The sequence below is a fragment of the Mastigoproctus giganteus genome, chromosome 2, assembly GCF_048544385.1.
Source record: "Mastigoproctus giganteus isolate SK-2022 chromosome 2, ASM4854438v1, whole genome shotgun sequence".
In the NCBI taxonomy this organism is placed as follows: Eukaryota; Metazoa; Arthropoda; class Arachnida; order Uropygi; family Thelyphonidae; genus Mastigoproctus; species Mastigoproctus giganteus.
The window spans coordinates 89616322-89639401 of NC_143576.1; the positions used below are offsets into that span (position 1 = coordinate 89616322).

The 23080-nt window shown below is 37.1% G+C and overlaps 1 protein-coding gene across 1 annotated transcript in view; it reads right to left on the bottom strand.

The window, feature by feature from the left end:
• Nucleotides 1-23080, bottom strand: part of LOC150089405 (DENN domain-containing protein 1A-like) — a 263359-nt gene that overhangs the window by 37496 nt on the left and 202783 nt on the right. The window contains exon 16 of the mRNA XM_090389970.1: nucleotides 9508-9546. Coding sequence (XP_090246096.1) covers nucleotides 9508-9546 — 39 coding nt within the window. The remainder of the gene's footprint in view (nucleotides 1-9507; nucleotides 9547-23080) is intronic.

The window sequence follows — 23080 nt, forward strand, 5'->3', positions numbered from 1 at the left end:
AGGCAGATATGAAGTTTTCTGAGCAGTGCAGACGGGCTGCAAGAGTAGCTCATGGTGTATTGTCGATGATATATAGGAATTTTTCTAGCAGGGATAAGGAGGTGATTATTCCCTTGTGTAAGGCAATGGTCAGGCCACACCTAGAGTACTGTATACAGGTCTGGAGGCCTCTTTACAAGAAGGATGTAGAGATGCTGGAACGAGTACAGAGAACGGCAACAAGATTAGTGAATGGAACAAAGGGGTGCTGTTACGAAGAAAGGCTTAAGTTTTGCAAATTACAGTGTCTGGGGACTAGGCACCAGCGAAGTGATCTGATAGAGGTGTATAAAGCCTTGAATGGTTTGAGCATGCTCAATGCTGATGGGATTCTTCCTCTTGCTCAGAATAATCACCTGAGAGGGCATAAATTCAAATTGAGAAAAGACAGATGTAGGATAGACGTGAGGAAATTTGCCTTTAGCCAGTGGGTGGTTGGTTGGTGGAATAGACTTCCATCCCTTGTCGTGGAAGTTGATAGCCTAAATAAGTTTAAATCTCAGCTGGACAGGTATTTCGAATGAACAGAGGGGTGAAGTGGAAGTGGTTATTTTTTATTTATTTATTTATTTTTATTTTTTTTTTTTTTGGCTGATGCTGCATAAGCTTGATTTCTTGCATCAAATGCCTCTACTAATGCTAATATGACACTAGGCAAAGAAGCACTGCAGGATCACCTAGACAAGACTTCAGTTATAGTTCAGACAGAGCATGGTTTTGTCTTGCCTGCCCAATTTGATTGAATACTATGATGCAGTCACAAAAGAGCTGGATGCAGGGAATAACTTTGAAATTATATACTTGGATCTTAGAAAGGCTTTTGATACTGTTACACATGGAAGATTGCTGTACAAATTGGAGCAGTGTGGCTTTGGGGGCAAATTGCTGCTATAGATAAAGGGATGGTTCAGTGGGAGAAGAGAGAGAGTGGTAATCAATGGGTACTGCTCTTCGTGGACTAATGTTATTAGCGGTGTCCCTCAGATTTCGGTGTTGGGCCCATTGTTGTTTTCTGTATTTATTAATGATACTGATGAAGGTATATCAGGTTTAATGTCTAAGTTTGCAGACGATACAAAGGTTGGCAGGGTTGTTAATGACACTAATGATCTAGAAAACTTGAGCAGATGGGCTGAGAAGTGGCAACTGAAGTTTAACGTTGACAAATGTAAAGTACTGCATATGGGTAGCAGTAACCCCGGAGTAACATATCAATTGTGTGGTACTACACTCAGTGGTAGAGAATGAAAAAGACCTGGGGGTAATTGTCCAGTCAGTGCAGACATCCTGCGAGCGCAGCTCATGGTGTCTTGTCAATGATATACAGGAATTTTTCTAGCAGGGATAAAGAGGTGATTATCCCTTTGTATAAGGCAATTGTCGGGCCACACCTTGAGTACTGTTTGTTGTTTGTTTGTTATTTGGTTTTTAGGAGCATCAGCAACTAAGGCCATATTGCTCCAGGGATATGGTGGTCACGGGCTCGAACCCAGTCTAATCAAGAAGCGTGTGCTATGCACTGCTGCTCCTGCCCACCTGGCTACGGAGGTGCCCCTTGAGTACTGTATACAGGTCTGGAGGCCTCATTTTAGATAGGATGTAGAGCTGCTGGAACAAGTACAGAGAAGGGCAACAAGATTAGTGAATGGAACAAAGGGTTGCTGTTACGAAGAAAGGCTTAAGTTATGCAAATTACAGTGTCTGGAGACTAGGCACCTGCGAGGTGATCTTATTAAGGTGCATAAGGCCTTGAACGGTTTGAGCAAGCTCAATGCTGATGGGATTCTTCCTCTTGCCCAGATTAATCACCTGAGGGGACAAATTCAAATTGAGGAAAGACAGTTGTAGAATAGTTATGCAGAAATTTGCCTTTAGCCAGCGGGTGGTTGATTTCTGGAACAAACTTCCAGAAAGGCAGAACTAGACAAACATTTGGAGCAAATTGATAGGTGAAATGGGAAGAGTGTTTTTTTGACTGATGCTGTATAAGCTTGATTTCTCGCATCATATGCCTCTATTAATGCTAAAGGTTAGAAGTTTTTATAATAAAGAGACGTGTTCTTGTCAAGATATCTGAGTGTTTGACAAGGTGAGTAGATGATTCATTTGAAGAAATACAGGACTGATTTTTAGAAGAAACTGAAAGTAACTACATTTCTTCTTTAAGATTTTATTGCACACTAATTGGATAGAAAGGTTTCAAGATAGTTCAAGAGTTGATGAATGATGGATTTTTCCATTACTTTGGAAAAGAGTAAATATCAGTGGAATTAAAAAAGTGTAAGAAAGCAACAAACAAGAAAGAGACAGCTCGTAGTAACTGTGTACTTTGGGGTTGTTGGTAAAATAAAAGCATTAGGTGTGTGCTACAGTTTTTTGGTATTTTAGCAGGTAGATGAATAATTTAGCAAAAGCCTTAGCATCTCTTCTAGAGGTACCCACAATTCGAGAACTGCAGCTAGTGAACTCTAATTCTGTGTGCTATTGCTGTTGAAGGTTTTTACGCATATTGCACCACATTATACAATATTATACCTGCACAAGTGTGTTTCCATGGCCCAATTCAAATGCTGAATTACATTAATTAAAATCTGCACATTTACATATGTATGTATATTTGGATAGGTCTTTTATTGCAAATTTTATGTAGAAAAAATTGAAAGTATTTTTTTAAATAATGTTCAACTGTTTTTTGTTTTGTTTGTTGTGACCTTTTTTTTTTGCTACTAAATCTCAAGTTCCTTAATATCACTGATTATATCACTTTCTTCCTGTTTTTCTGCCCATTTTAGTGCTGCTTCTTTTCATTAACATTTCACTGTAACAAACTGAGAAAAATAATAAACATAAAACTAAACATGAAATGAAGAGAACAAAATATGGATTCATGGAAGCGAATGGCTAAAATCTATCACCAGTGGTTTCCTAATCCAACACTTCATCAGATACATGAAGTAAAAAAACAGATAGAAATACTCTTGTAACATAATAAATATTTGTCTCAAATATTATGAATTAATAAAAAAAAAAAGGAAAATCAGCCTTTCAAATTATTTTGAATAACTGACATTGCAGATAACCGATGTTCTACTATATATTTATTTAAAAGATATTAAAATATATTTAAAAAAACATTTAGTTAAAGATATTTGCAATATAGCTTGTGACACAAATAAGTGTCATCTCTAGGTTAAAAAAAAAAAAAAGACTTTTGATGGCCAACATTTGGCCACTGTCATCGGAGAGACCAAATGATTTCTTAAAAAGGGAAACTGAATGCAGAGATGTGAACATTTTTATAATATTTCAATTCATGTGTTGAAATATAAACTTGCAACCTTTACTAATGAGCTGTATAGAGCAAACATGGCCTAATACTTGGGGTTTAAGGTACACAACCTCTCACTAATTGAGGCCACTTGTCATCTGATGAGACATAGCAGTCTTTAAACAGATGTCATGAAAAGCATCAGGTTGTAGAATAGATATGTGGAAATTTGCCTTCAGCCAGTGGGTGGTTAATTGCTGGAAGAAACTTCCATCTGTGGTTGTGGAACTTGATAGCTTAAATAAATTCAAGGAGGAACTGGACAAACTTTTAGAGGGAATGGGAATGGATATGTGAAATTGGTTTTTTTTTTTTAGTTGAAGCTACATAAGCTCATAGGCTGGCTTTCTTGCATCACATGCCTCTATTACTACTACTATTTTAATAAATGATGGATTTGCCTTTTGGCATTTAGTAATAGAGGCATGTGATGTAAGAAAGCAAGCGTATGAGTTTATGTAGCATCAGACAAAAAATAAAATAAAATTCACACAACCATTCCCTCTAAATGTTTGTCCAGTTCCTCCTTGAATTTATTTAAGCTATCAACTTCCACAACAACAGATGGAAGTTTGTTCCAGCAATTAACCACCCGCTGGCTAAAGGCAAATTTCCGCACATCTATTCTAAAACTGTCTTTCCTCAATTTGAATTTATGGCCCCTCAGGTTCGTAATCTGAGCAAGTGGAAGAATCCCATCAGAATTCAGCATTCTCAACACATTCAAGGCCTTATACACCTCAATCAGATAACCTTGCAGGTGCCTAGACTCCAGCCGCTGCAATTTGCAGAACTTAAGCCTCTCTTGGTAAGAGGATTCCTTCATTCCCCACACCAATCTTGTTGCCCTTCTCTGTACACGCTCAAGCAAATCTACATCCTTCCTAAAATGAGGCCTCGAGACCTGTACGCAGTACTCAAGGCATGGCCTGACCATCGCCTTATACAAAGGGATAACACCTTTTCCCTGTTAGCAAAATTCCTGTATATCATTGACAAAACCCCATGACCTGCCCTGGAAGCCTGTCTACATTGCTCAGAAAACTTCATATCTGACTGCACAATTACTCCGAGCTCTTTTTCATTTTCTACCACTCTAAGTGTAGTACCACACAGTTGGTACATTCCTCTCGGGTTACTTCTATCCATGTGCAGCACTTTGCATTTGTCAAGGTTAAACTTCAGTTGCGACTTCTCAGCCAATCTTCCCAAATTTTCTACATCCTGTTGCAGTAGCACACTGCCATTACTGTCATTAACAACCCTGCCAACCTTTGTATCATCTGCGAACTTCGACACTAAGCCTGATATACCTTCATTCAAGTATATGATATCAAAATTATTTTTTGCATCCAGTTCCTTTGTAAACACATCATAGTATCCAATCAAATTTGTCAGACAAGACTTTCCCTTAATAAACCCATACTGTCTGAATTATTGCTGCAGTCTTGTCTAGATGATCCTGCAATACATCTTTAATCAGTGACTCCATTATTTTACCCGGAACAGAAGTTAAATTAACTGGTCTGTGATTATTAGAAAACAGGCCTTGTGCTTCGGGTTGCATTATATCATCAAAGTTTCTTGCGATGACCGACTAACTGGTTAAAATAAATTTATTAAAATAAAAAATGATATATACATAAGATAAAACAGAAATAAAATAAGATAAAAGCGTTAAAATACAACAAGATAAAAAGAGTTTAAAAATATATAATAAAAGTGTTAAAATACATAGATAGTAGCTTTCGAAGCAAAGTGTCTCTTCATCAGCCAGTGCGTGAATGGCGTACTTCAATATATATTGATAGTTACAATAGCACAAGTCAGCTGGGCATGATCATGTATCATGAGTCTGGTGCTGTTAAAGCCGAATTACGTACATGTGATGACTGCCAGCGCTCATCGCACTGCAATACAGTACATTCTATAATAGGGTTTAAGTGTATTTCCCTCTTCCGATTCATAGTACTATTATTGGTGGCTATGTAGTGCTTCAAGCCATGAGCGCTGGCGGTAATCACGTGAACAGTCGATTTCAATAATCCCGTTGGGGATCAAGATTGTGCTGCTCAACCCAATAATGTTCGGTGACTGCGGAGCGTTCAAAATTAGCGGTTCGTAGAGCCACCTCATGCTCAGAAACCCGATCTTTTAATCTTCTACCAGACTCACCTACATAACACCCCTCACAATCTGGACACATAATGCGGTATACAGAACCACTCTGTAGGAAAGGAGGAACTGGTGTTTTCACCTTAGAAATAATAGATTGTAGTTTCCTCCCTGGAAATTGCACACATCGTATATGATGGTGACACAAAATCCTAACAAGACGTTCCAATACGCACGGATAATAGGGGATGTAGGCAGTAGAGATAAATTGATTGACGTGAGGCGGGTTAGATTCTGTAACAAATTCGTGAGCCTGAAGCTCACATCTATCTAGAACATGAGGTGGGTAGCTGCAATTTGAAAACTCCACCCTAATTTTAGAAATCTTCAACTGCCTGTCACCAGTTGAACTAGAGTGCATCCAAGCGCGAGAGAATATGGTGTGAGCAGTGCTACGTAAATGACCAGGGGCGTGCACAGAGCCATAATTGGTAAATTGGCCTGCGCACATTGGCTTCCTAAAAACAGAAGTTACTAAACGCAAATCCACAAGCTAGACTAACACATCCAAAAAAGGAAGGGTAATTGAGATATTGCAGCAGCCTAGATTCTGATCCCCGGGGTACAATTGCAAAAATATCGTCAACATAACAACATCAGAGAGTGATAGGAATAGGTAAGTTCAAGAAAATCTGACTCTCGAGTTCCTCCATGGCGATATTGGCCATGATAGGATTAACAGGGGCACCCATAGCTGTGCCCTGTATTTGGCGGAACAGAGAGTCATTGAACATGATCACATCCCCCTGTTAAACACAGATTGAGAGCAGTACAAATATCATCTGTAGAGAGCGAGGTTCTATCTCCCAATGTGGTATCCCTGTTCAAAAGATGTCTCGTGCACCAATTTGATTCATTCCCTTTCTTTTAGTTCTTTGGTCTGTAATTCCTTGTGTCACCCTTCGATTCCCCTTTGTGAATTGGGGATACATTTGCACATCTTCAGTCTTTGGGGACCTCCCCAGGGTCCAAGGATGCTCTCATAATTATGGCTAAGGGTTTGCTTAGTTCTTTTGCTGTCCCCTTTAATATAACTGGATAGATCCCATCCACCCCAGGTGCCTTTCTTATGTTTAACTTCAACAATTTCTCCTCCACTTTGCTATCAGTTATTACAAAATCATTAAGTACCCTGCTACAATTTGATAACCTTCTGGCATTTTCCTTCCTTAATAACTCCTCATGTGTAAATGTAGATGCAAAATACTCATTCAGTTTGTTTGCTATCCGAGCAGGATCATCAACAGTTGAACCATCGATATCAAGTGGACCAATCTGATTCATCCCCTTTCTTTTAGTTTATATAAGTAAAGAAATCCTTGCTGTTTTTCTTAGCATCTTTTGTCAAAGAATTTCCGTAATCTGCCTTCGCTTGCCTATTCTCCTTTGTGACTTGATTACAGACTAGCTTATATCTGCCACAGGCTTCTGTGCCGCCTGATAATCTATATGCATCCTATGAATTTTTCTTCTCTGCCACAAGTCTCATTAGTTCATTTGACAACCATTTGGGCCTAAACCTTGAACAATATTTCTTAATAGTATGAAATGTCTAGTAGCTTCTACGATTAATTCCTTGAATGCTTCCCACTTAGAATTTGCTGTTGGTAACATCATCAGTTGGTCCCACTGTAGAGAATTTAAAAACTGTCTGAGACCACCGTAGTCACCTTTATGGAAGCAAAAACCCTTTCCTTTACCCCAACGGTAATTGTATCTTTGAGTAAATTCCACATCAGTGATCATTGCCACCAGTGGTTCCTTTATCTGCAAATTCTTAATATACAAATTATCACTGCTGATAATCTGATCAAGAGTATTACCCTCTCTGGTTGCCTCTCAAATATGCTGCTGCAGAAAACAATCATCCAATAAATCCCCCAAAATCTTGGCAGTGTGCGAGTGACCAACCCACAAATTCCAGTCAATATCTGGGAAGTAGTAGTAGTAGTGGCATGTGATGCAAGAAAGCATGTGTATGAGCTTATGCAAGATCAGACAAAAAAAAAAAAAAAATCACACCATTCCCTCCAAATACCTGTCCAGTTCCTCCTTAAATTTATTCAACCTATCAACTTTCACAATGACAGATGGAAGTTTGTTCCGGCAATTAACCACCCGCTGGCTAAAGGCAAATTTCCGCACATCTATTCTACATCTGTCCTTTCATAATTTGAATTTATGCTCCCTTAGGTTCGTAATCTGAACAAGTGGAAGGATCCCATCAGAATTCAGCGTGCTCAACCCATTCAAGGCCTTATACACCTCAATCAGATCACCGCGCAGGTGCCTAGTCTCCAGCCACTGCAATTTGCAGAACTTATGCCTCTCTTGGTAAGAGGATCCCTTCATTCCCCTCACCAATCTTGTTGCCCTTCTCGGTACATGCTCAAGTAAATCTACATCCTTCCTAAAATTAGGCCTCCAGACCTGTACGCAGTACTCAAGGCATGGCCTGACCATTGCCTTATACAGAGGGACAATCACCTCCTTCTCCCTGCTAGCAAAATTCCTATATATCATTGACAAAACCCCATGACCTGCCCTGGCAGCCTGTCTGCATTGCTCAGAAAACTTCATATCTGACTGCACAATTACTCCCAGGTATTTTTCATTTTCTACCACCTTAAGTTTCAACTACCTTTGTACTAAATTTCTATCAGTGACCAAAGAGAAGATAAAAGAAGGCATTTTTGTTGTACCTCAAATTCGCCAACTGATGAAGGACTGGGATTTTGAGGGAACTATGAATAAAAGAGAAAAATAGGCATGGTTTAGCTTCAGGTTTATTGTTGAGAACTTCTTAGGGAACAACAAGGATCCAGACTACAAGAATATAGTTGAAAATATGTTGCAGCCCAAATTGAAGAAGCTGGGCTGCAACATGAGTGCCAAGGTATATTTTTTACATTCCCACATTGACTAATTCCCAGAAAATCTAGGTGGTGTTAGTGAAAACAAGGTGAAAGATTTCATGGAGGATATTAAAGACATGGAGATGAGGGTACCAGGGAGGTGGAATGGAATGTCAACCAGATAGCTAACTATTGCTGAATGCTGATGAGGGACTGTAAAGTAGAAGGATCTGTAAGAATATCAACGAAACAAAAATTTGACTCATCAGTTTTTAAAATGAGAGGTGAGTGTTTAGTGGCTTTTTACCACACTGCCCTTTTTACTAGTGTTTTTAACATGTATTTAAATATAAAAGTCTGGTGAAGTAGCATTCTGTTATAATTTCAGTGCACAAATTCTGCCAAAATTAATAAAAATGTATGAAAAATCAAATTTTCTTTTGTGATTTTTGAAGAAGCATGATGTGTTGGAAACAAACAGAAGTGAAATTAGCATTAGAAATTGATTCAGGAATACACCGCTCTGAGAAAAAATCAGTGAATTTTTTTCCAAAATGCAGAGTTGTGAAATTAAATAAGATGAATAACAAGTTTTTTTGGTTGCACTTTGGTTTCATTTAACTTAGAAAAATTAAGCATTTCGATGTAATTCTGAACAAGTGTCAAAATAAAACACAAAATAACCAAATAAATAAGGGAATTAAAAAGGGTTCTGAATTGAAATTTCTAAAATTTCTGAAGTTTGTGACTTATAAAATCATGCAAAGAACAAATTCCATATATTTTTCATTAATAGTCTTACAGTGACCTTGTGACCTTTGGATCCTGGAAAAGTGACCTTTTCCACGATCCAAAAATAATAATTATCTTAATACAAAAAAAAAAATAAATAAAAAATAATAATATGAAGTGAGGAAACTCAGAATATATAAATACAAGTATTTATTATTCAATTAATTGTTCAAATATTACATTACTTTATAGTCGAGATCACATAGTGATAATAAAGTGAAGTAAATATTTATCATTTTTTAATGAACAGCTACAATGCGAAGTTCATAAAAAACTGTTTATCCCTTTAGAAATAGTCATAAATAATATAATACTTACGTGTGATTTTATCGTTTTGAGGAAAGTTCTACCCCCACTCTACACAGACAGGAAAAAAAATGGAGATGTTTCTTTTAGTACATAAACAACAATTGGTACTTAACAACAATTTAGTATTATATGATATTACTTAATATAAAAGAGCTGAGATCTTATTGTGGTTTACAAAACATCAGAAATATGTATTCCTTTGAAGCTATGTTTACCATGAGCTCTGAACTATGATATGATTCAAGAATTATGATGTCATTGAAGATGAATGAAGAAACAATCATTGTGCAATGAATGTTGGAATTAATTTTAGTGGGGGGGGGGGATTAATATTTTCATAATCCTTTCATAAGTGAGCTTTCTGAAGGTGAGAGAATTCTGGATAGTGAATTTTTGATAATGTTTTTTTTTTTCATGGAATTTTTAAATTTTGATAAATGAAAACTTTGTACATAAATTTACAAATTAAATCAACTTAATTTTAAATATTCATTTGATCAGATTTTGACTTTACTGTCCAAAGTTAGAATGAAATTAAACCAGAATTACGAATAAATAAATAAATAAATAAATAAAAAATAAGAAACTGAAAAAACAAAATATAAAAAAACTTCTTAATATATTTTTTTTCTTTAATGCAATATCTGTTAGTCATACCTGCCAAATTTCAGAAATCAAAAAATAGAAGACCTTTGACAAAGTGGAACATTCCAGAACTGTGTTCCACCATTGTCTGAATAATGTTTCCCAAACTAATATTTACTAATTAAAGCTTGCCATATGCTGCAGTGAAATTAGGTATGTCATTGTGAAATGCAATAAACTGAATTGTACCTTTGCCTGATTTATTTTCATTTTATTCATTCTAATATTACATAGTATTAGCCAGTCCAAAATATTTACATTCCAAGACCTGACTGAAATTGACTACAAAATGCAATGCCAACTTAAGCAAATCAATTGACACAATGCATTACATCCTTATCAAATTCAAAGTAAGCTAATCTTCTTTCCAATAGAATGACCAGGTCAAGAGAAAAACAAGCCCCAGCTTTGATACCAGTATGAGGTCATTAATGTCACTATACTCGGATAAGCAGTGCCGCCCAATATTGATTTTTAAGCACATATTGTTAAATCTGGTAAGTCCATAATTGAAAAGAAATAGCATATACAAATATTTCAAAAATAACACAAACAACTAAAAACTGGAAGAAAATTAAACATACTGGAAAACTAGAAGCTATATCAGATTATCTGAAAACGTATAAATAAATCAGAAGAGTTTGCAGGTGTGTATACAAGGTGCAGCTAAAAAGAAATGAGAAATTTTTTAAATCATTTATTATTTTAAGCACATCAATTTTAATATTTATCCTGTTTATCCCCTTTAAAATACTCACCAGCCACACTTATGCAGTACTCCATTCATGATTTCCAGGATCCAAAATGGCAGCAGAAGTCCTCGAAAGATACCACCATTAACTGATGTATTGTGTTCTTCTGAATGTCTGCTAATCATCAAAAAATGAAAGTCATCAAATTGTTTTCCTTTGAGAGAATTTTAATTTTGGGAAGAGATAAAGTCACACAGCATCAGATATGGCAAATAAGACAGGTGCTCAAATTAAAAACTCTCTCACTGCAACAGAGGAATGACAGAGTGCATTGTCATGATGAAAAACCATGTCAAAGTTGTTCTTACTGTTTATTTGTAAATGTGTAACTGTTCTGCAATTAGTCGAATGCTCATCCAATGTTCTTGGTGCATAATCTCTCAAATTTTTCCAACATTCTTCTCTGTCATTGAAGATGGCAATTTTGTCATCATGGAAATCTTCCCATCCCTCTCTGACCCATTTGTGCCATTCGTACACACATGGCTGACCCATGGTTTTATCACTGTACACTTTCCATAACATCTCTAATGTTTCTGCACCATTGTTACTGAGTTTCACTATAAATTAACAATTCTTTACTTTAAATTATGATCACTAATTTTTGTGCTGAAGGGTTAAAACACTAATTCACTTAAAGAGGCACACTAATTCACTTAAAGAGGCAGTTCAATCAATACTTAACCGATTGCAACAAAACAAAAACTGATCTGTCCAGGAAAAAACAGGCTACAAAACAATATGAATGTCACTGACATGCACAGTAGTAAGGCATTCGTAAGCAACAATTCTCGTTTCATTTTAGCCACACCTTGTATCTATTTTGATATAATTTTATTCAATTTTATGAACTTTTGGATTTGAATTCCAGAGAATTTCTTCAATTTTGACTTTTGTAGTCCAAAATTAACCGAGGCCAACAGGTGTGATTTCCTCTTCCTGGTTTTTGTGCTGCTATCTATCATAAACTATGTGTCTATAATTAGTTGGAAATAATTACAGATAAGAGATGGCAGCATATCTCAGAAAAATATCAAAACAATTTGTACATTAAGAGAGACACTGTTTAAAGTTACCTTCAAAACATAGTTCTACATATGCACTTTTGAGAGGATTAATAAAGATAGATGGAAGAGAAATGGAGACTATGCCTACCAAGTGCAAAAAGTGATGATGTTACTAACCAGTTGTCATTTCTTCAGGGTACCAAATATTTACAATTCTTAATCACCTTCTCTATGTGTGATATATTTACAATTCTTAATCACCTTCTCTATGTGTGATATAACTATCATTATTGACCTTAAGAATAATTGTCTTTTAATAAACTGAGTAAAAAAAACCGACATAAGCAATTATCACAAATATAACATAGTGAGGAAGGATATTATACAGGATTGTTAAAATTAAAGTATCCCTATGTATAGGTCTCTGGAGCGAGTTCTAAGGCTCATATTGAAGAGAAATTTGGACAATATGTACAATAAAGAATGCGCTCGGCATTTATTGGAAAAAAAAAAAAAAAAAAAATTAGTTACAAAATTTTTCACTGTACGGTGCGTAACTATCTTAGTTACGATTATGCAAATAACTTATGTTATTTGCATAATCGTAAGTTATTGCCACAGCAATAACTTACGATTATTGAACCTGGGGCCCCACTACTCAGCTGTACTGTATTGTATAAAAGCAAAGCAGTCTCTTCAAAATCATACAGATGTTTGCCAGCATCAAATGCGAACAACATAGTAGCTGCGGCTATCAGAGAATTCCGGCATCAGAAGCACATAAGGCCCACTGTTTGTGCTGTCCACAAAATGATAACATCTTTTGGAGTGATGAAGGCCACTTCTTCTTAAATGGACAAGTGAATATGCACAACTGTCACATTTGGGCAACAGAAAACTCTCAAGTTATCCAAGAGGTCCCATTGCCTTCTTCAAAAGTGACAGTGTGGTGATTTATGCTCACATTCATGATTGGGACATATTTTTTTGAACAGGCAACACTGACTGGACCCTGCACCTGTTCTGTCACTGGACAGCGATATTATGAAATGTTGCCAAATTTCACAATACCAGAGCTGTAGCAACGTGGCTGCCTTCAGGATACCATATTCATGCAAGATGCTGCACACCCCCTTCCACCACTGTGTCCAAGGATTGCTAAGGCAACACTTTACAGAAGAACGGGTCATCAGCTATTGTTTCCAGACATCTTGGCCACCCCGATCACTGGACCTCACCCCATGCGACTTCTGGTTGTGGGTTTTTTTGAAGAACCAGGTGTATCGGGAAGGATAGCTTATAAAATCACAGACTGGTGTGTCCAGCCAGCCAGCCTGGACCACATCAGATCACAGAGCCATTTCCTTCAAACTAAACAGGCAATTACAAACAACCCAACACTCTCTGTTGGATATCAAAAGGTATAACCTTAAAAAGGCAAACTGCCAGATTTTTGCAGAACATACAGCAGCTGAGCTGCAAAAACAGGAAAATGAGTGGTCTAGATCAGGCAACTGTAGCCCGGACGAGCAAGCACTGACTATGACAAACATTTTAACAAAAACAGCAACCCTGTCTATCCCACGGAAAAAACCGAGGAAGCAGACAGTTCCCTGGTGGTGCCCCGAACTGACTATACTCAGAAGTAGGGTACACCAGGCACGGAGACATTTTCAAAGAGCCAGAACATCTTGGTCACAAAATGAGGTGGATGCACTGAGAGATTCTTATAAAACTCACAGGAATCAGTATACAGCCCTCATAAGAGATAAGAAAAAGGAATGCTGGAAGCACTTGGTGGGAACTACTGGAAACAATAACCCTTGGGGAGTTGTCTACAGAATAGTGACCAACAAGCTGCCAAGAGGAGATGTCTTAGAAACTACTGTCAAACCAGATGGAACCCCAACCCTGTGTTGGGTGGATTCTGTAAATAACATCCTAGACAGTATCATTCAGACTGAAACTGGAAATCATTCCCCCACCCAGCTCGACATTATAAAAGAAAACACTGAATATGACAATGTCAATATTGAACCTCTGTTTACTATACAAGGCTTAGAAATAGCACTATCTTAAACCAAAAACAATAAATGCCCAGGTTTTGACCTCTTAGAGGTTGAGATTATCAAAAAAATTAGCAGAAATAGCACCAGATAAATTAATAGCACTATATAATAACTGTATGACAGAAGGTATATTCTCAAAAATATGGAAACAAGCTGTGTTAAGGTTAATCCTGAAAAACCCTGAAAAACTCCCTACTGATCCCAAATCATATAGACCAATAGCCCTACTCCCTGTACTAGGGAAAATATACGAAAGATTAATATACAGCAGATTAGCTCAATATTACACAGAAGCAGGCTTGCATTCCAACAATCAGTATGGTTTTAAGCAGGGCAATTCTACGGAGGATGCCATGCACCACCTACTGACAACAGTTAAAAACACAGAGGAAAAATATATGCTGGCAATCTCCATTGACTTTGCTGGGGCATTTGACTCACTGTGGTGGCCTAGTGTCCTTAGGAGACTTCGCCAGGCAAATGCCCCACAAAACCTCTATAAGGTAATAAACAGCTACCTTACAGACAGAAGTGTCTCAGTACGCACAAGGTTCCAGGAATTGACACGCCCTGTCAATAAAGGCTGCCCGCAGGGATCAATCCTTGGCCCTTTCTTTTGGAACATTGTTCTGGATGAATTTCTGGCCTTGGATCTGGGCCCCGTGAAAAGCCTGGCCTTTGCAGATGACATGATTTTCCTTGTAAAAGGCAACTCACGAGTGGTTGTAGAGCAAAGATCAAATGCCACTCTCTTGCAGCTGCAGGAGTGGGCACAAATGCACATGCTCAAAATATCGCCTGAAAAAACCAAACAAATACTTCTAAAAGGTAATTTGGATATGAGAAGACGTCCACAAATCAAAATTAACACAATCACTATAAAAATGGTAACAGAACTAAAATATCTTGGAGTGGTCTTTGATTCAAAATTAACTTTTTACCCCCATTTGATCTACTTGGCGAAGAAAGTGCGAAATTATGCAGGTATGATTGCCAGGATCAGTTGAGCAGACTGGGGACTCAAAAGAAAGACCTTGGCAATCATATACCGTGCAATGTTCCTGCCTGTTATCACCTATGGAGCCGGTGCATGGTTCATCCGCTCGGCCATAGTAAGAAATAGGAATAAATTAGAATCGATACAAAGGACAATACTACTCACTATTACCAGAGCATGTCGCACGGTAAGCACACCTGCACTACAGTTGCTGGCCGGAACTCTCCCACTTTACCTGGAAGTAGCCAAAAGAGGCTTATATTATAGATTTAAAAAGGGCATACCCACAGAATTTCTGGGGATAGCCCTTGATACAACCAATACCTTCAATGATGAAAGAAAAAGAATAGCCACAAAGCTCCACGAGCTATGGCAAACAAAGTGGGAGCAGGAAACCAGAGGTCTGGTCACCAAACGGTTTCTGCCACTGGTGTCAATGGTTAGCCCAAAGCCACCTAAGTGGTATGCCCCTGGACTTTTTACAACATTTATATTGACAGGGCACGGCTCCCTAAAGGCGAAACTAACCTCCTTAGGCCTGACCGATGACCCAAACTGCACCTGTGGCGAAAGTGAAGACTGGGCACACATTCTCTATGAATGTATAATATATGACATCCCCAGAACAGAGTTAATAGCACAGATTGGTCCCCTTCCCAGGGGAGAAGAACATCTCTTTATCATAGAAGAGCAAAATTATAAAGCTTTTACATCTTTCACACAGAAAGTTTTCGAAATGCGCAGAGCAATCTCAGCCCCCCAGCAATTAAACAATAATCAATAGTAAAATTGCCCAAGTTTCCCACCACGCCCAGATGATGACTTAAAAACTGTTAGGATAGCAGTATTCTGCACCCTGACAGTAACCTGACATAACAAAACTCCCCATGACTACCATGCCATGTGTAGGAACCTGGGGCCCCAAACCAATGTAGGGGAGGGGGATGGGAATGCATGCAGAGAAAGTGAATGGGAGTGAGCAGAAGAGCAAATGTAATTGGCCGAAAGAATACAAAGTTAAAAATAACTTACATTACTTTATATATACTGTACCAACAAACATTTACAAACCACATCACTGCATTCTCCCCTGGCCTGCAAAAAAAAAAAAAAAAAAACCTTGCAGCTAGGCCTGCACCACAACTGAAGAATAACAGTAAGTTGCGGTGCCCAGAGAGTGCAGTGCAGAAAGAAAGAGTCGAATAAATGAGATGAGAGCTAGAAGAATGAATAAAAGTGCAAGCGTGAGAGAAAAGAACACAAACCACAAATGCTAAGTTAAGTACACACTAACCCTGGTTTTAATTAGTATTTAAATTTACGCTACCCATCATTGCATCCCCTCCTGGTGTGTGAGAAAAAGATGAATGAGTTGAGTGAAATAAAAAAAAAAAAAAAAATTATAAAATAAGAAAAAAGTATAAAAAAAAAAAAATAAATAAGAAAAAAGTATAAAAATAAATAAATAAAAAAAAATTATAAAATAAGAAAAAAGTATAAAAAAAAATAATAATAAATAAAAAAAAAATTATAAGAAAAAAAAAATAAAAAAATAATAATAATAAATAAATAAATAAAAAAAAAAAAAAAAAAAAGAATGCAAGTAGAGTGAGAATGCACATTACGAATGAAGTAAATGTGTGCGTCTCCCCCCCCCTTCACCTGGTAGGTTCCCCACTGCCAGCTAACATATCCCACCCCCAGAGCGGGATGGGCAGCTGGACCTTCATACCGGATTCGACACTCCTTGGACAAGACACCGACGAAGACATTCTGCGGCTTTGCTGCCAACACGCCATTGGCGATCCGAACTGGGTACTCTAACCTGGTTCCCTTTAAAACCCCATCCCCAGGCAGGGAATGGAGGAGACGGATCTCTGTCTCCTCTCCTCCCTGCCTACCCCCCATATTTCGCCTGGTGGGGCTCGTCTCCACTGACCTCTTTGGGGATGCCTACTCTATCCGTCCCTATTCTTCTATCTGTTTCCTCCCCAGTCTTCAATCTCCCCCCCCTCTCTCTCTCACTAAATCGACCGAGTACACCCCTTAACAATGCCGCCAAATTATAACCAACGTCTAAATTCTACCGGTTTTGTGCAAATCTCTAAGATATCTAACACTATCAGCTTTTATCTAGCGTTACATGTCTAAATTTAATAACATCAAAATTTTGCCCGACCTATTTGGCCTTTAACACATCTCTTTAGTGTTCAACCCTAACCAGCGATTTCCTAACAGCAATCCCATTAAGCATTAATGTCAAATGCATAAACTTTTATTTTATTTTATTTATTTATTTTTTTTTTTTTTTAAATAGGCCCTAGCCACTGAAATCCCAGGAAACTAGGTGGCAGGACCTGCCAGAGCAAATTGTTGTGATACTGGATACACCCGGCTAGCCTCCACGTGGCAGGGTATGGGCAACGTCGGGTCCCACTAGGGGCCTGGCAGCCAATAAGCCGGATAAACAATGGGCACAACATATCACACTGCACAGACACGACCCAAAAGTGTGTGCACTTTCAAGTCTCTGGCTTGACAGTGTACTGTCCTCGATACAGCGAAACACACGCGGAGATGGGAGAAATCCCAGGTGCCGTCTGACACGAACATACCTTATGTATCGGGAAGGATGTCAAACTCGGGCAGATCTGAAGGAGAGCATTAGACATCATGTGCTGGCTATTCCAGTTGACATGTTACATTCTGCTGTAGAAAATGCTGTTCTATGAATGGAAACTGTTGATCAAAATGGAGGATACACTGAACAACTGTAGTGCTGTTCAAGTGATTTATACTGCCACAGTGCCATATAGTGACAAATTTTGTAACTAATTTTTTTTTTCACTAATAAATAGCAAGCATATTCTTTATTGTACCTGTTGTCCAAATTTCTCTTCAGTATGAGCCTTAGAACTGACTCCAGAGCCCTCTACATAGGAATATTTTAATTTTAACAACCCTGTATATGTACAGGTAGCAAAGGACTAAAAGGACTATGCCATATAAATACAATATGAACACATCATGAAATACTCTCTTCTACTTTTCAAAAACTGAATATGCATACTCCCACTTTTACAACTTTCCTATACCAGACATATTGTAACCAAACACAGAGAGGTGCTGTCATCAGATTTCAGAGATTTAGTTTCTTTTTTTTCGAGCATTCCTGAATGTATATAAAGTAACTATTAGCATTCCTATCAGTCAGTATCTCAACTCACCCAACAGATTTTTATGAAATTTTATATTTCACTCTTTCAGAAAAATTAGTCAAGCTATTCCAAATTTCATTAAAACTTTCGAATAAAAAACCACACAATTTTTACTTTCTTTCTTTTTTTATTTTTGCATCCATATCTTGAGTTACCCATAGGAAGTTTTATTTTAGCCAGCAAGTTATAAATTACTAAATAAGTTACCTACATGGGTGGTAGAGGCTGACAGTTTGGGGAAATTCAAAGGTCAGCTGGATAACTACCTATGGGAGGAGGGAAACACATAGGTTGTCTATTTCCTTTTTTCTTATTAATTTTTAATTTTTTTTTTAATTTTCTTCTTCTTATTATTATTATTATTTTAGTTATTTTTTATTTTATTAATTTTTTTATTTTTTATTTATTTTTTTATTATTTTTAATTTATTTTTGATTGGTGTAGCATAAGCCATAGGCTTTCTTGCACCATGTGGTCATTGCTAATTATAATAAAAAAAAAAAAAAATTGCTGATGTGTTACCTTCCTTTGTTCCAGTACTATTACACCTGATCTTTGAATTTTCCCAAGCCATAGAGCTCAGCTACCCATGGAGGCAACTTATTTAAAGATTAACAATTCAACAGGAAAAGGAAAAACAACTTCCTACAATCCAGCTAATTTATAACCCCTAGTTGCAGTATTATTTAATATTGTGCAAATCCATTTCAATACTTCCCTCTCAGAGTAGACTCCAACAAATAGGCTTCAATGTGAGTCTCTTCTAAGATACCTAGTTACTAAGCTCTGTAGCCCACATATTCAATCTCTCCTCATATGGGTGCACTTTAGGCAATCTAACCATGCTCACTGCCCATCTTTTGACCTATTCAAGGACTTCAATATCGTTTTTCAATGTGGCCTCCACACCTGGACACAGTATTCCACATGCAGTCTCACAACTACCTTACTCAGTATAATTATAACTGCCCTATCTTTACAAGCATCATTGACAGAACATAAGCCTTCCTTGCCTCCTGTCTGCACTGCACAGAGAATTTCACGTAATTACCTGTAATGTAACTCCCAAATCCCTTTCTCTTGTGACGAACTTGGAGAGCTTGCATTAACTGATGTTAATGCAAGCTCTCCAAGTGTATATTATTTTAGGGTGGCTATTTGCAAGTATAAAAACCATGAATTTTGCAGCATTAAAACATAGCTGCTGCTGCTTGTTTGACCATTCCTGAAGCATGCCGCATAGTGCTATTCATTAATTACACTCCCATTCTTTACATCTGCAAAGATTTCAGCACGTTCTAATGGTTTTAGGCCTAATTCAAATTCCATAGCCCTCTCGGTTCACCACTACAGAAACTTTCAGAAGCATTTCTGAATAGTAAATAGTATTATTACTTTTTAAAAATCGAGATTGTAGTTATTAGTCTAATTTTAAGATGACTGCCTGGAAATCGCAATAATAATAATGGTTTCATAATAATGAAAATAGCAATAAGAGCTTAATAGACAGTACTCACCTCAATTGATCTGCTTAGTTACATGTAGTTGAAGTGCACTACCTCATCCCTGGTTGTCATGTGAAAAAAAAAATATTAATATGAAACAAGTGAAGCCTATAGTCACAAAGAGTGACTTTCGTGTTAAACGTCTTCAGTTGGCAATGATAGGAGAAAAAGAAATCGTGTATTTAAAGAATTCTTATGTTCCCATAATGCATTTCGAGACATGTGGGAATCTTATGTGTGTAAGATTCCAGACCAGAGAAAGGAGGCGCCTCCGTAGCCAGGTGGGAAGGAGCAGCAGTGCCTAGCACACGCTTCTTGATTAGACCGGGGTTCGAGCCCGTCACCACCAAATACGGAGGATGCGGAAAGGTCAGGGAATGACCACCGCATATTCCCAGAGCAATATGGCCTTAGTTGCTAATGCTCCTAAAAACCAAAACAACAACAACAACAACCAGAGAAAGGTTGGTTGGCAGTTTCGTATTTAGAACGTTAAATTTAGTGTTATGGCGACACCATTCTATGACAAGTGCCTCAATGTTGGAAGATTTTGTAACTAGATCCTAATTTAATAACTGCAATGGCTGAATCTAACCATTGCAGTTATTAAATTAGGATCTAGTTACAAAATCGTCCAACACGAGGCACTTGTCATAGAATGGCGTCGCCATAACACTAAATTTAACAAAACTGCCAACCAACCTTTCTCTGGTCTGGAATCTTATGCACATAAGATTCCCACATGTCTTGAAATGCATTATGGGAACATAAGAATTCTTTAAATACATGATTTATTTTTCTCCTATCATTGCCAACCGAAGATGTATAACACGAAAGTCGCTCGTTGTGACTATTGGCTTCACTTGTTTCAATTAATATATTTTTTTCAAATGACAACCAGGGACGAGGTAGTGCACTTCTACTTCCTTGAGCAAATTTTAATTACAGGTTTTAATAATTCTGTATTTATTCAATTTAACTTATTTTAAACTTCAATTTCCACTTCAACCCCATGTAACTAAGCAGATCAATTCAGGTGAGTACCGTCTATTAAGCTCTTATTGCTATTTACATTATTAAGTCGATTACACAACGGTACATTAAGAAGTTCTATAAATCATCTAAGTAATAATGGTTTCTTCACAAATGCGCAAACACATAAATTAGGTTTGTCTTGCACTAAAAATGGTCTTAAAGAACTAACAAACAAACTGCTGGAAGTCCACTAATGTATTATTACTATAAAACACCAAATAATTCTGTATCAAGCCTGTGCCCACTATATGCAACGATATGAAGGTGAATAGTCTCACGTTTGCCTGTCACAGTATAATTATAACAACAGAGCAGTATAATTAAATCTCATGTTTATAGTCTGTATAAACATGAGATTACACGGTGGCATTATGGTATATGATGTTCAAAAAGTCCTCACAGCATGTGAAAGTTCTTACATATAGCCTGCAGCATTAGTAGAAACAATGCACTGTTTTATAATTATTTCACACGATAAACAACTATAATAAAAATATATTGGCATCCGACCATTCATGTTTTGAGTATTCTTCATCATATTTCTACAGTTTATGAATTTCTTTCCCTTTTCAATACAATTTTCTTCGAAGCATAACTTCAGATATCAATTTATATTAAAGGTTTATAAGGCATCTGGTATTTTAAAATGGAAGAAAAGTGACAACTCTTCTAAAGAAAATAAAAAGTGACTAGCTGAAGAATGAAGGAAGTGCTAATTACAGTATCAAAGTCGTTAAATTCAGAAATTGATAAGAACCACAAATGCACAACAGTGGCTACGGCCATTGCAAGTGAACTTTTGATTGAACAAACTGTTAGATGAACAGCTAACGATATCAGACACGGGATTCTGATCCAGAATTAGAACTTCTGAACAATCCAATGTAAGAAGAGAAGTGAATGCAGCAAGAAATTTTATTCAAACAAAAATAGATACAACAAGGCAAATATTCTGAAGAACCAAATATTGAAAAAGTGTGGTCCATGAGCACTATTTGTGAGTTTTGCAAATCAAAAAAATTTCTCAAATAAAAACCTATTAACAAAGTTCAACAGTTGTTGCTGCCGAGACAAATTAAAAATGGGTTGGTAAACTGCTAGCTTGAAGGGGGGGGGAGTTGTTGTCATAGGTTTTAGGAGCATCATCAGAGACAAAGGCCATATTGCTTAATGTATACTGTCTGTAAATTGCATGCATTCTGTGGTCAATTTTCTGTTTGCAGGATGAAAAACTCTAGTTTCCAGGAGAAAAAACCATGCTACCTGCACCCGAGACTAATTGATTCGCCCACATTGTGAAAAAAACCTGATAAAAATTCCTCATGTCATCGATGGAACTCAAACTCTGGTCTTTTCCACCTGGTGTGGGAGGGGGAGAAGGAATTAATAAACTTTCCAGAAGGGATAAGGAGGTGATTCTACTGTTATATAAAAAATATAAAAAATCTTGAGAACTTGCAAACTGGTCTGGAGGCCTCATTTTAGGAAGGATGCAAATCTGATAGAATGAGTGCAGATAAAGGCAATGAGATTAGCGATGGGAACAAAGGGGTTCACAGTTCAGAGGGAAACTAAAATGGTTTCAGTTCTGCAAATTGCAGTATTTGGAAACTAGGTACTTGTGAGGCAATGTAACTTAGGTGTTTAAGGCTTTGAATGGACTGAGTAAGCTAAATGCTAAGAGAGCATAAATTTAAATTAAGGAAGGATGGTTGAAGGATATATATGTGTGGAAATTTTCTTACAGCCAGTGGTAGTTTGAATAAATTTAAGGAAGAACTAGAAAAATTATTAGAGGGAATAGACAGGTAATGTGGAAAGCTTTTTTTTTTGGGGGTTGATGCTATATAAGTTTGCTTCCTTATATCATTTAAATTAATAATATTAATACTGGAGTTCAGATGAGCATTTGCAGACTTTAGTAGTAGTAGTAAACGATGCAAGAAGAAAGCATATACATCATCAACAAAAAATAAAAATAATAAAATAAACCCTACCCTTACCCCGATTTTCCACCTCCTGCCATTCCTTATAACAATTTGTCTAAATCCTTCCTTAAATTTATTCAAATTACTCACTTTCACAAAACCAGATGGAAGTTTTTTCCGACAAACAATTACTTTATGGCTGAAAGCAAATTTTTGCATATCTATCCTAATAAATATACCTAAATTTGTTTCCTTATGTGTTGTTCAAAAAGAGTAAGGACACTATCAAAACTTAAGTTTTGATAGTTCGCCTTATCTAAACCTTGGTTTTCCAATAAATGTGCTAAGGCTGTTCAAGAGAAGAATGTTGCATATCGTAATTGGCTTGTTTCTAATTCTTCAGTTTCATTTTCTGCCTACACCAGA